The sequence below is a fragment of the Pyrus communis genome, chromosome 16 (genome assembly GCF_963583255.1).
Source record: "Pyrus communis chromosome 16, drPyrComm1.1, whole genome shotgun sequence".
Classification (NCBI taxonomy): domain Eukaryota; kingdom Viridiplantae; phylum Streptophyta; class Magnoliopsida; order Rosales; family Rosaceae; genus Pyrus; species Pyrus communis.
In genome coordinates this window covers 3,963,601-3,976,288 of record NC_084818.1, presented here as the reverse complement: position 1 = coordinate 3,976,288, position 12,688 = coordinate 3,963,601, and the positions used below count along the sequence as shown (strand labels likewise).

The 12,688-nt window shown below is 37.6% G+C and overlaps 1 protein-coding gene across 1 annotated transcript; it reads left to right on the top strand.

Moving 5' to 3' along the window:
• Positions 1–1,936: 1,936 nt before the first annotated feature.
• On the top strand, positions 1,937–9,153 carry LOC137721169 (receptor-like protein EIX2). Its single transcript, XM_068460277.1, has 3 exons — positions 1,937–1,941; positions 2,087–2,894; positions 8,003–9,153. Exons 1-3 carry the CDS (start codon positions 1,937–1,939, stop codon positions 8,597–8,599), a joined length of 1,410 nt encoding a protein of 469 aa, XP_068316378.1. The 3' UTR covers positions 8,600–9,153.
• Positions 9,154–12,688: the final 3,535 nt, after the last annotated feature.

The window sequence follows — 12,688 nt, the reverse complement described above, 5'->3', positions numbered from 1 at the left end:
TCCGTGTGCGTTGATCCCTAAAATCCCCAAGAAGGAGATCCGTCGTGGAGATCCTCGTACACGCACCTCAAATCATAAATTGTAATGATTTTAATACTCATTTCATGTTAAATAAACTAGTAATTATAAGCACATCAAAACTATAAATTTTGATTACAAACAACACAAATTGAATATCTAATGTTGTTTTTTTTTCCTTAACAAAGGATATTAATATTAAGGAGAGAGGGTGAGTTTATCCTCTGGGCTATGAATAATGTGATTTAAATTCGCTTTTGGTGAGAATTAAACTTAAGACCTCTCACTTACATGTAAAGATGAAATCATTAGACCGTAATATTAAGTGGCATTATCTAATGTTGTTAGATATGGATATTCTTTTGTTCAAAAAAAGATATGGATATTCTTTATTTATTTATTATTACATTGAGCAACAAATGTATATTTAATATAATATTTAAGCCCAAAACTGAAAAAATAAGTGAAAATTATAGTAGTGAGGTCCAAAACATTATCAAATGGATTCTACCTTCAAGAATCTCAATGAAAAGTCTCACCTTACTTTTCAAAACTTCACGATGAGGTATAGGTGAAAATAAATTGAACGATGATTTAACTAGGTCTGGGCAAGGATCGGTTGCGTGGTACCGATTTTTCCTTTTCCAATTTATTTGTTTGTTTTTTGTTTTTTCCTTTGAGTTTCTTATTTATATGTTACGTTATTTGAGTAACCACTATTAAATTTAAATATCTTTAAATTTATGTTTTAAATTGTTGATTATAAGTGTTTAAAAATGAATTATAATAGATTTTGCACGGAAAAATATATTTGAAGAACATAAATATGATAATTTGTTGTTATGCTAAAAGAAATAAAAGAAACATTAGCAAAAAATATAAATAAATAAAAATTGAAAAGGGAGATCGGTATGATATTAGCGATTCTTTCTTGAAGAAGTCGCTATCTGGACACCAACAGGGTTTGTGGATGATCGGTATCTAAGTAACGATCATATCATTTTCTATTTTATTATTTATTTTCTGTTTTTTTTCTTCCTACATTACATTATTTAAATTCAAATACCTTTATATTCAATGTATATCCTCATTTTTTGGGCCCTGGCCCTCCTCGTTTTGTGTGCCTTATTTATCCGACGCTGAGCTTACCTCAGTTTGCACGATGAATCCTGCCTCGTTTTCGATGCGTAGAGCCTACCTCGTTTATGGAGCCCTTCCTCACTTTCCATGCGCCAAGGTACATCTTGTTCTGCGTACGTAGAGTCCACCTTGTTTTGCGTTTGTCAAGCCCCCCTAACACCCAAGTTTTTTTGTTAAAAATTGAAATTGTTTATTTTGGCAAAATATTTTCGGTGAGCATTAAGGAAAACTTTATAAGGCATATGGAAACAGTATTACGGTTTATTGAGCAATAAATATAGTATAACATCTAAGCTGAAAACTAAGAAAATAAGTGACATGAGCAATAAATATAGTATGACATACTTATGGAGATCATAAGAAAAGTAAAACTTAAACCTTAAACGTATCCTTCCCTACCCCATCATAGACAACATCAACGCCATTGTCGAAAGTTATTTCTTTCACACGAGCGACAAAGTCCTCTTTCTTTCACACAAACGCCATTGTATAATTTGAGTAGGCAGCTACCATCAGAATTGAACTTCTCATTTATTTTTTTTGGGGTAAAAAAAAAAAAAGGTAAAAAGGAAGGTGATTGGAAATCACTCCCAAAAAGCGAAAAGCATTTGACTGAGGGGTAATTTGTTTGAGATCGTGAAATATTTTTTATATTAATAAATGTTTTGACTCTGGGATTTGAATTTACTCTCAGAAAACATAAAATGATATTTTTACCTTCACATCATCAAACAAGGCTTATTGCTCATACTTCACACAACTATTGGTCTCCAGTCGAATGAGGCAGGTGGTTTAACTGTAGCTACTAACTATGATCCATGTGGACCTGTTAAGGGAGTGGACCATGTGGGTAGGAACTACTATGTTATCTTGTTTTCTAAATTCGCTTTAGAGACAGACGGTGCACTCTTTCAAGGAACAACTGAAGAGAAAAAAGCGTATTGGTGGAAATTTTTTGGAACTTAACTTGGTTTTGGAACTTAACTTCCCAAGTAGACTATTTGAATCTCTCTCACAATCAGTTGTATGGGCAGATTCAAAATATATCTCGTGCTAAATATTTAGTGGTTGATCTTAGTTCTAACCATTTCACTGGTGCATTGCCTATTGTTCCCACCTCATTAATTTGGCTAGATCTTTCCAATTCATCATTTTCTGGATCTGTTTTCCACTTCTTCTGTGATAGGCTGGATGAAACAAAGCTACTTTTTGTTCTTCATCTCGAGAATAATTTTCTCACTGGAAAAGTACCCGATTGTTGGATGAGTTGGCAATACTTGAGATTCCTAAATTTAGAAATCAACCACCTAACTGGGAATGTCCCAATGTCCACGAGATACTTACAAAAGCTGGACTCACTGCACTTGCGCAATAATCACCTGTACGGCAAATTGCCACATTCCCTGCAAAATTGTACCTCGTTGTCAGTTGTTGACCTTAGAGGAAATGGGTTTTCCGGAAGCATACCAATATGGATAGGGAAAAGCCTTTCATGGTTAAATGTTCTTAACCTTCGTTCAAATAAATTTGAAGGAGATATTCCTAATGAAGTTTGTTATTTGAAAAGTCTCCAGATATTGGACCTTGCACATAACAAACTCTCAGGAATGATACCGAGATGCTTCCACAATTTGAGCGCCTTGGCTATTTTATCAGAATCATTTGATGAGGGTGAAGTTCCAGAGAATGCAATCTTGGTAACGAAAGGGATAAAAATGGAATTGTTGACTTTTAAAGTTTCTAATCTTTTGTATTATCTGATCGTATTGAGAACAAACACAAGTTACAAATATATAAAGGAGTTTGAGTGAGTTGCAAACTACACTCAACACTCAAGAACCTATCCTAGATCTCCTTGAATCACGCTATGAAGCCGGCATAGGAAACATAGCTAAGCTCTTTAGATTAAGGAGATGACAACCAGATAAGACCCTTATACAAGTTGAGAAGAACAAGAAGAAAACAAACGGCTATTAACTAGGTAATACACTAATAGGGTTGACACAAACCCTATTACCCAGATAATACCGAGAAACCCTAATCCAGAGAAACCCTAAATACCCAGAGGACTTTCAATACTCCCCCTCAAGCTGGATCCAGAAGGTTGATGGATTCAAGCTTGCCGAGAAGCCGCTGAAATTGAGGAAAGGCTAATGGTTTAGTGAATAGGTTTGCGAGTTGATCGTAGCTCTTAACAAAATGAGTTTTGATGACCTGTGATTGTACTTGTGCACGAACATAGTGACAGTCAACTTCAATGTGCTTGGTTCTCTCGTGGAAGACGGGGTTGGAAGCAATGTGCATTGCTGCTTGGTTGTTACAGAAAAGAGACATGAATTGAGGAGTAAAGACACCTAAGTCACATAGTAGACCTTTCAGCCATATTAGTTCATATGCAGTAGATGTCATGGCTCGATATTCAGCCTCAGTGCTGGATCTTGCAACAACTGCTTGCTTTTTACTTTTCCAGGTAACGAGGTTGCCTCCCACAAATGTGTAATACCCCGTTGTAGACTTACGATCAATAGAGTTACCAGCCCAATCAGCGTCACAATAACCGGTGATCTCAGTGGTCTCATTCTTCTTCATGATGATGCCACGACCTACTGAACCTTTTAGGTACCGAAGTAGTCTTTTGACAAGGTTAAAATGCTCCATCGTGGGAGAGTGCATAAATTGGCTAGCAATGCTTACTGAATAGGCTATGTCAGGCCTTGTAATAGTCAAGTAGATCAGCTTACCAACAAGACGCTGATAATAGCTGATGTTTGGAAGTGGTTGCCCTTCCAAGATAAGTTTGAGTTTCATGTCAAAAGGTGTATGGACAGGTTTAGCATCACTCATGTTTGCTTTCTTGAGAAGTTCCAGAACATATTTCCGTTAGCTGAGAAAGAAACCCTTGTGAGAGGTAGCCATTTCGATGCCAAGAAAATATCTGAGTATGCCAAGATCTTTGATTGCAAAACGTTGTTGTAGTGAATGCTTGAGCTCAGTTATTTCGTCTGGGTTATCTCCTGTAATGATCAAATCATCGACATATACAAGGACGACCAATTTCTTAGCAGTGCCAATGTGCACGAACAATGAGGAGTCTGCGTTGCTTCTTTTAAAACCAACCGTTGTGAGGACTGAATTGAGCTTGGCATACCAAGCTCTCGGTGACTGTTTAAGACCATAAATTGATTTATGCAATCTGCACACAATATCAGGTTCATGACTTTGAGGATGACCTTGGGGTAACCTCATGTAGACTTCTTCTTCAAGCTCACCATGTAAAAAGGCGTTCTTTACGTCCATTTGATACATAGGCCACCCTTTGTTAACACCAACTGAAAGGAGTACTCTTACAGAGTTCATCTTTGCAACAGGAGCAAATGTTTCTTTGTAGTCCACATCAAATGTTTGAGTAAAGCCACGAGCTACTAATCTTGCCTTGTGTCTTTCTATGAACCCATCTGAGTTGAATTTAACCTTGTATATCCACCTGCAACCTACTGTCTTCTTTCCCTTAGGCAGTGTTTTAATGCTCCAGGTTTTATGTTGATCAAGAGCATGCAGTTCATCTTGCATAGCTTGCTGCCAAACCTGTGATTGATTTGCTTCTTGAAATGACTGAGGCTCAACATGCTCAGATATAGTACAAAGAAAAGCAGTGTGTTCAGGTGACAATTTGTGATAGGACACATAGTTGGACAGTGGATGCCTTGGCTTGTAAGTGACAAAGTCTTGCAGTCTTGCTTGAGGATGTCTTTCACGAATGGGATTGCGTCGAGGCGTAGTAGAATGAGACTCGTATGAAGATTCCACAGGAGCAATACTGTGGAGAGATTCATTTCCAGCAGAAGTGTTGATCTCATCACTTGAAGCTTGGTTGTCAATTTCAGCAGGGAACTTTGTGTGATGTACAGGCACCATTGCAATAGGTTGAATGACTTCAGTGGCAAGGGTCTCAGTTCTTGGTAATGGAAACAGATCCAAGCAATACTCCCCCTCACTTGTACTATCCAGAGATTTACTGTAATAAGGGTTAGTTTCATGAAATCTAACATCCTTGGAAACAATTAACCTCTTAAGTTGTGGATTGTAACATTTGTATCCTTTTTGTGTGGATGAGTAACCAAGGAAAATGCATTTGGTTGCCCTTGGGTCAAGTTTGTCTCGATGCAATGACTGAACATGGACAAAACAAATGCATCCAAAGACCTTAAGGTGTGACAAGTCTACTTTTCTGTTTTTGACAATTTCCATTGGTGATTTGAACCCCAAAACCCTACTAGGTAACCTGTTGATCAAGTAAGTTGCTACCATAACACTTTGAGACCAAAAACGTTTAGGTACATTCATTTGGAACATCAATGACCTAGTTTTTTCAAGAAGATCTCGATTTTTTCTCTCGGCAATACCATTTTGTTGAGGTGTGCCAACACAACTAGTTTGATGCATGATGCCATTGTTGCTCAAATATTGAGTCATGACTTGGGACATGTATTCGGTGCCATTATCAGACCTTAGAGTTTTGATCTGAGAGGAAAAATGGTTTTTAACAAGACTATGAAAGTCTTTAAACACTTCCATTACTTCACTCTTTGATTTTAACAAATGTAGCCAAGTTGCTCTTGAATAATCATCAACAAACGTTATGAAATATTTGTAACCATCAAAAGACTCACTAGTTGGTCTCCATATATCTGAGTGTACAAGTTCAAAAAGATGAAAAACTCTAGACAAAGATGAACCGAGGGGTAGTTTAGTTGCCTTTGACATATGGCAAGTTTCACAATGAATTGGTTCTTTGCCTAAGTCAGGAAACAAGGTGGACAAAACATGTTGAGACGGGTGAGCTAGGCGCTGGTGCCACAAAAATTGATCTTGAATGAAGGCATGGATGGATATAGACTTGGCTTGTAATCCACTGGAAGAGCTTTTCGATATGTAATAGAGACCATTTAGGTAAAATCCCTCACCAATCTTCCTCTTGGTGACAAGATACTGAAAAATGACATTTTCTGGTGAAAAAATGGCTAAACAGTTTAAGGAATTTGTGATTTGTCCCACTGAGAGAAGTTGGAATGGAAAAGAAGGAACATATAAGGCCATAGACTCTATTTGGTCAGATATCAAGTGAATTTTTCCCTTGCTTACAATCCTAGCACCTTCACCATTAGCTACAGACACATGTGATGGTTTATGAAGTTTCTCAAATTTATGCAATTTTGACACTTGATTAGTCATATAATTTGTGGCACCTGAATTTACAACCCAAAGATCATGCAACTCATTAATTTTAAAAGCAGTTTTGAAAGCATTCACGAAACCTTTCATGTCTTGTTGAGGTAAGCAATCAGCATCGGCCAGAAACCCTGCAAACTTGCCAAGCAATGTTGTGGTACTTCCATCTTCATGGTCAACAGCTCGATCTTCCCTACCTTTCTTTTGATGGAGATAGGCTGCGAACTCATTTATAAGAGTGGCAGGATTTGCCGTGAACTGTTTGTATAGATCAGAACTGTTGAAAGATGAAGATGATGTAGTGTTGGCACGAGGATATGCTCGACTTGTCTTCTGTATAGTTTTATCCTTCATGAAATCCGGCTTGAGTTCTGGATGCAGGATCCAGCACTTATCTCTCACATGCCCGATGTTGTCACAGTGTAGGCACTTTAGAAGAGGGTTTTTTCCTTTGTATCTTTTTTCATTTGTCAGATAAGCCCTAGCTTCAGTCACAATGGTTTTTGTACCACTGTTCATGACTTTTCTTCTTACTTCTTCACGTTGGATGGTTACACAAATGCTAGTGAAGGATGGTAGCTCAGGATTCATGAGGATATGGCTTCTCAAATCCTCATATTCTGAGTTCAAGCTAGACAGCAATTGAAATATCTTATCTTCTTCAGTTCTTTTAAGAAGCACAATGGGATCAGTGGTGTGAGGTTTATAGACATCTAGCTCATTCCACATGCTTCTCAAAGAACCAAGATGTTGAACAAAGGTTTTACCTTCTTGTTGAAAGTTGGAGATATCCTTCTTGAGTTGAAAGATGCGTGCAGAATTATTTTGATTACCATACATCTCCTTCACAGTTGTCCAGAGAGTGAGTGATGACTCGGAATAGTTGAAGATTTCAGCAATCTTCCTTTCCATGGAATTAAGCAGCCATGACATGACCAGTTGATCTTTACAAAGCCACCCTCCATATTCAGGAGAAGTAACTCCAGGAGCAAGATGACTGTCATCGATGAAACCAAGTTTGGATCTTCCACCAAGTGCGAGACTAACTGCTCTTGCCCACGGCAAATAATTAAACTCATTCAGTAACACTGAACTGAGTCGTTGATTTGGATTGATATCTATTTCAGAGATGTGAGTAGAAGGATAAGCAATGGTGTTTTCATCCTCTGAATTCTCATCGGCCATATTCTTGCTGAAGGGAAATCACAATGGTGAGATATACAAAGACAGGCTCAGAAGGATGCCAGCTCTGATACCATGTTGACTTTAAAAGTTTCTAATCTTTTGTATTATCTGATCGTATTGAGGACAAACATAAGTTACAAATATATAGAGGAGCTTGAGTGAGTTGCAAACTACACTCAACACTCAAGAACCTATCCTAGAGCTTCTTGAATCACGCTATGAAGCCGACATAGGAAACATAACTAAGCTCCTCGGATTAAGGAGATGACAACCAGATAAGACCCTTATACAAGTTGAGAAGAACAAGAAGAAAACAAACGGCTATTAACTAGGTAAAACACTAATAGGGTTGACACAAACCCTATTACCCAGATAATACCGAGAAACCCTAATCCAGAGAAACCCTAAATACCCAGAGGACTTTCAATAGGAATATAGAAAGATTCTGGGATTCGTAAAAGGCATGGACCTTTCATGCAACTTTATGTATGGAGAGATCCCTGAAGAACTTACCGGCCTCCTTGCATTGCAGTCACTCAATTTATCGAATAATCGCTTCACCAGAAGAATTCCTTCAAAGATTGGTAATATGGCACAGTTAGAATCTCTCGATTTTTCCATGAACCAACTTGATGATGAAATTCCTCCAAGCATGACGAATTTGACATTTTTGAGTCACTTAAACTTGGCCTACAACAATTTGACGGGACGAATTCCGGGAAGCACTCAACTGCAGAGCCTCGATCAGTCGAGCTTCGTCGGCAATGAACTATGCGGAGCTCCACTCAACAAGAATTGCAGCACGAATGGGGTGATACCGCCACCAACAGTTGAGCAAGACGGAGAAGGTGGATACCGTTTACTAGAAGATGGGTGGTTCTACGTGGGCTTAGGAGTTGGATTCTTCATGGGGTTTTGGATTGTGCTTGGTTCTTTGCTGGTAAACATGCCATGGAGCATTCTTCTTTCACAGTTGCTGAATAGGATAGTGCTTAAAATGTATCATGTAATTGTTGAATATGTTTAGCTTTGTTTTGTACTTTACGTAAGTTTGTTGGCATTTTCATTGCTGTGACGAATATGCCAGTATGGTTGTGTTGTATGATTTTGTCAAATTTCGTCGTCTTGTTTCATTGTATTTTTCTTTTAGGTTTGGCTTTAGAGGGGCTATGTTTCATGTCCCCCCTCCCTTGTATCATTTTTGTTTTCGTTTCTAGAGGGGTAAGGTTTATGTCCCCCCTTCTTACTCAATGTTGTTTTTCTCCTTTTCTTGGCATTATGAGAGGTAAGGTTTATGTTCTCCCTTAACTAAGTGTAACTTATTTTTTTCGTTATCAATAAAATATCGCTCGTACCGTCGAGGTTTTCTTAAAAAAAAAAAAATTGAAAAAATTATCCCACATAAAATTAAAAGACTTGTTTTCTGAACAAGTAACTCTTAATTCAGCAAAAGTAAATTGAATGGCAAGAGAAATGTGTGAAAATGGTTTAGGGATAATTAATTATTAGCAAACTCACATTATTCATATTATTTCATGGTTGTTTTTTTAATTATTTTTAATTTACTATTTTACCCCTAGATCTTTCTTTTGTTCTCTCTCTTCTCTCTCCCCTTCTTCGTAGTACTTCTCTCTCTCTCTCTCTCTCTCTCTTCTTTGTACTAATTCACGTGACACTTCTCGCTCTTCTACGAGAAAATCCAATTGCTATGCAACTTTGAAATGCTCATGGAGCAAGCAAAATGGTGACGACGGAGTTAGCATGTTCTTATGTTATTTAGAGGCACTCTTTGTCACAAAGCATTCGTATTGATGCCAATATATGCAAAGTTTACAAACTTGAAACATGATACATTATGAAGCAACTTTGTTCCTAGAATAAATAAAATCGACTTGACATGTATCAATCTGTAGTTGCTTGACATCCTAAGCATAATGGTTAAGAACAGGGGTCTGTTTAAATCTCTGAAAAGAACTTAATAAAGGCATATATTGCATGTACAAAAGACCCGGAAACAAAGTTTTACACCATGAAAGAAGAAAAAAGAAATGCCAGAAGTATAGGGACGGTACATCGTCTTTGCGTGTGGATGAATGCATCGTGTGTGCTACAACAACAGTGAAGGAAGAACAAAAAGTTCCGCAGAATCCAACTCCAGTACTCTACATGAGTCTCCAGCATTAGCGGAACCTCATCTCATTTGGTTTGCTGCCCCTAATGCTGTGGTTGAGCCTACATGTTTTACATAGGCTAACAAATATCCTGAATGGTGACAGGCAATGGCAGAAGAGTTTAATGCTCTTTTGCATACTGACACATGGTCCTTGGTTCCATTTCTTCTATCCATGAATGTTCTTCCAAATAAATGGGTATATCGGATCAAACGGCATTCTGATGGTTCCATACAGCGATATAAGGCTCGACTAGTCGCAAATGGCTTTCACTAGCAAGAAGGTATAGATTACAGTGAGTTGTTCAGACCGGTTGTCACTCATGCAACAATCAGACTCATTTTCTCCATTGCACTTCACTACAATTGGCCTATCCGACAACTTGATGTTCATAATGCTTTCTTACATGGTTCTTTGGCAGAAGAAGTTTATATGCGACAACCTTCAGGTTTTGTGGATCCTCAGTTTCCATCACATGTTTGTAGACTGCAAAAATTATTATATGGTTTGAAACAAGCACCTCGTGCCTGGTTTCAATGTTTCTCCCAACATCTTGAAGAACTTGGGTTTCAGGCCTCAGCAGCAAATTCTTTGTTGTTCACCTTCTTTAATGGATCCACAGTTATCTACTTGTTGTTATATGTCGACTACATCCTTGTTATGGGCAATAATCAATCACATATATCTCAGTTCATTCAACAGCTTGGCCAAAAGTTTTCTATGAAGGATCTAGGTCCTTTGCATTATTTTTTGGGAATGGAAATTACATGGACATCCACTGCCATGTATCTTTCTCAATCCAAGTACATCATGGACCTTCTAAAGAAGACCAAAATGTTTGATGAAAAGCCTATCACCACTCCCACTGCAACTGGCTGTAAGTTGAGTATATATGACGGAGAACCTTTGTCAGATGGCACTAATTTTTGAAGTATAGTCGGTGCTCTCCAATATCTTCTTTTCACGATACCTGATATTGTTTTCGCCGTCAATCAGGTCTGCCAATATATGCATTCCTATCTCAAAGTCACAGTTTGGATAACTCAAGGACTCTTCACCAGATAGAGAACCAACGCATTCTTTTCTCTTCTTAGACTCTATCAGTTTATATTTGTAATTTGAATTCACTTGTAATCCGTTATACGTTTATATTGTAACAGACTTTCCTTGTAATCTCTATATAATGAAGTCAAAACCTCACTCATCATCAATTGAGTTGAGCTTATACAATCAGTCTTTACAAACCCAGCTTAAATTCTTTCAGTAGAGTATTGGAATTTTAATCAAGCGAATTATTAGAAATGGCGCGTTGAATTCACTTGTAAGGGAACCGGATCTAGCTCGCCTGATGACTACCCAAAACTCAACATGTGCCCACGAGTCTTCAACATTGCCAGCGATCCTTGAAAACGATATATATTGGTAAGAATTCGTAGTCCAAAATAAATGTTATGTATCAGATAATGTCGAATGCCCTTAACCAACTGAGTTAGAAGTCAATTGCATCGATTTTGGAGTTGGTCAAGCATATATATGCAGCAAGATTTGAGTAAATCATGACACACTTATGGAGATTATAAGAAAAATAAAACTTATACCTCAAACGTATCCTTCCCTATGCCAGCATAGACAACATCAACGCCATTGTCGAAAGTTATTTCTTTCACACGGGCGACAAAGTCCTCTTCCTTATAGATTATGACATATCGGCATCCATCCTCCTTGGCTTGAGCTGGCTTCTCTTGAGTTGATACGGTTCCTATGACAGTGGCACCAATGGCATTAGTTCACAGGCATAAATGGGATCCAACTCCACTGGCAGCGTGAACAAGGACCATCTGTCCAGGTTTGACCTGTATAATTAACAACACTCGAGTCATATCTAATAACTTCAAGTAACAATTGCTTTTGAAAAGGGATGGCCAGCACGCGTGTTACAAATGCAATTGTAGAATGTAGCAATGTTATGATAATACGATTATTGACCCTTTAATTATAATTTGCTGTTAAGAATAATTTTAAAATTGTTCTTGCCACATTTATTTTCAAGGAAGATTAAAACAAGCAAATGCAGCTGCACAAGTATAAAACTACCTTGAAACAATGGCGTAGTAGACACTAGACATTGAGCTGTGTCGGTCAAATTGCGTATATTTCAACTATGATCATGATCATGAAGTATAGGTTAGCGCAAATAGTTTGTATACTGTGATTTAGGTGTGTATGATGACGTTGAAAGTCAGAGCTTTTCACAGCCTTGCACTCTAGATTCGAGGACGCTTTTGTACAAGACCACGCAACCAACCTTGTTATGTATTTTCTTCTCATTTACTTGTCCATTTTTTTTTTTTGGGAGTTTGAATGTTGGGATTTTCTATTTTCCCTTTTGATTCTATTTTTAAAAATTTTGACCTTTCTCTGCCACTTCGATGAAAAGTGAAAAGCTTTTAAAAATGTTAGGATTTTCTGTTCATTGAGTATGCTGCCGATTTTGCTCCTGCTTGGTTTGTATACTTTCATTTTGATATACGCGTGTTGCCTATGAGGGTATTCAAGAGATTTTTTAGTATGATTGTCACACGGAGTGGTACACCACGTGTCGTTATATAAATGATAGAATATATGTGTTAAAAAGTCAATAACTTAAAATATAAAATTTCCCACCACTTGCATAAAAACACGTGATGTACCACTTGTGTTCCCGTCGCAACTACAAATTTGTCGAGGCTATTCCTCCTCTTCTCGACTCTTCAGCTTCACGGGTGGCACTCTTCGTCTTTCTACTTCTCCAGTTTTCTTTCTCAGAAAACTAAAACAACACTTCTCTCGAGTTCGAATCCCAAAACCAAAATTCATCCAGTATATATATCCCAAGACGCAAAAGGACCAATTGGCGATTAAATAAAATATTTTCGAATAAGATGATAGACTAAATGAATAAATTT

Bases quoted from the DNA above. Each gene is read 5' to 3' on its own strand.
- LOC137721169 (XM_068460277.1), top strand. The intron at 2,895-8,002 runs GTTTCTAATCTT...GACTTTCAATAG, and splicing joins TGGAATTGTTGACTTTTAAA to GAATATAGAAAGATTCTGGG.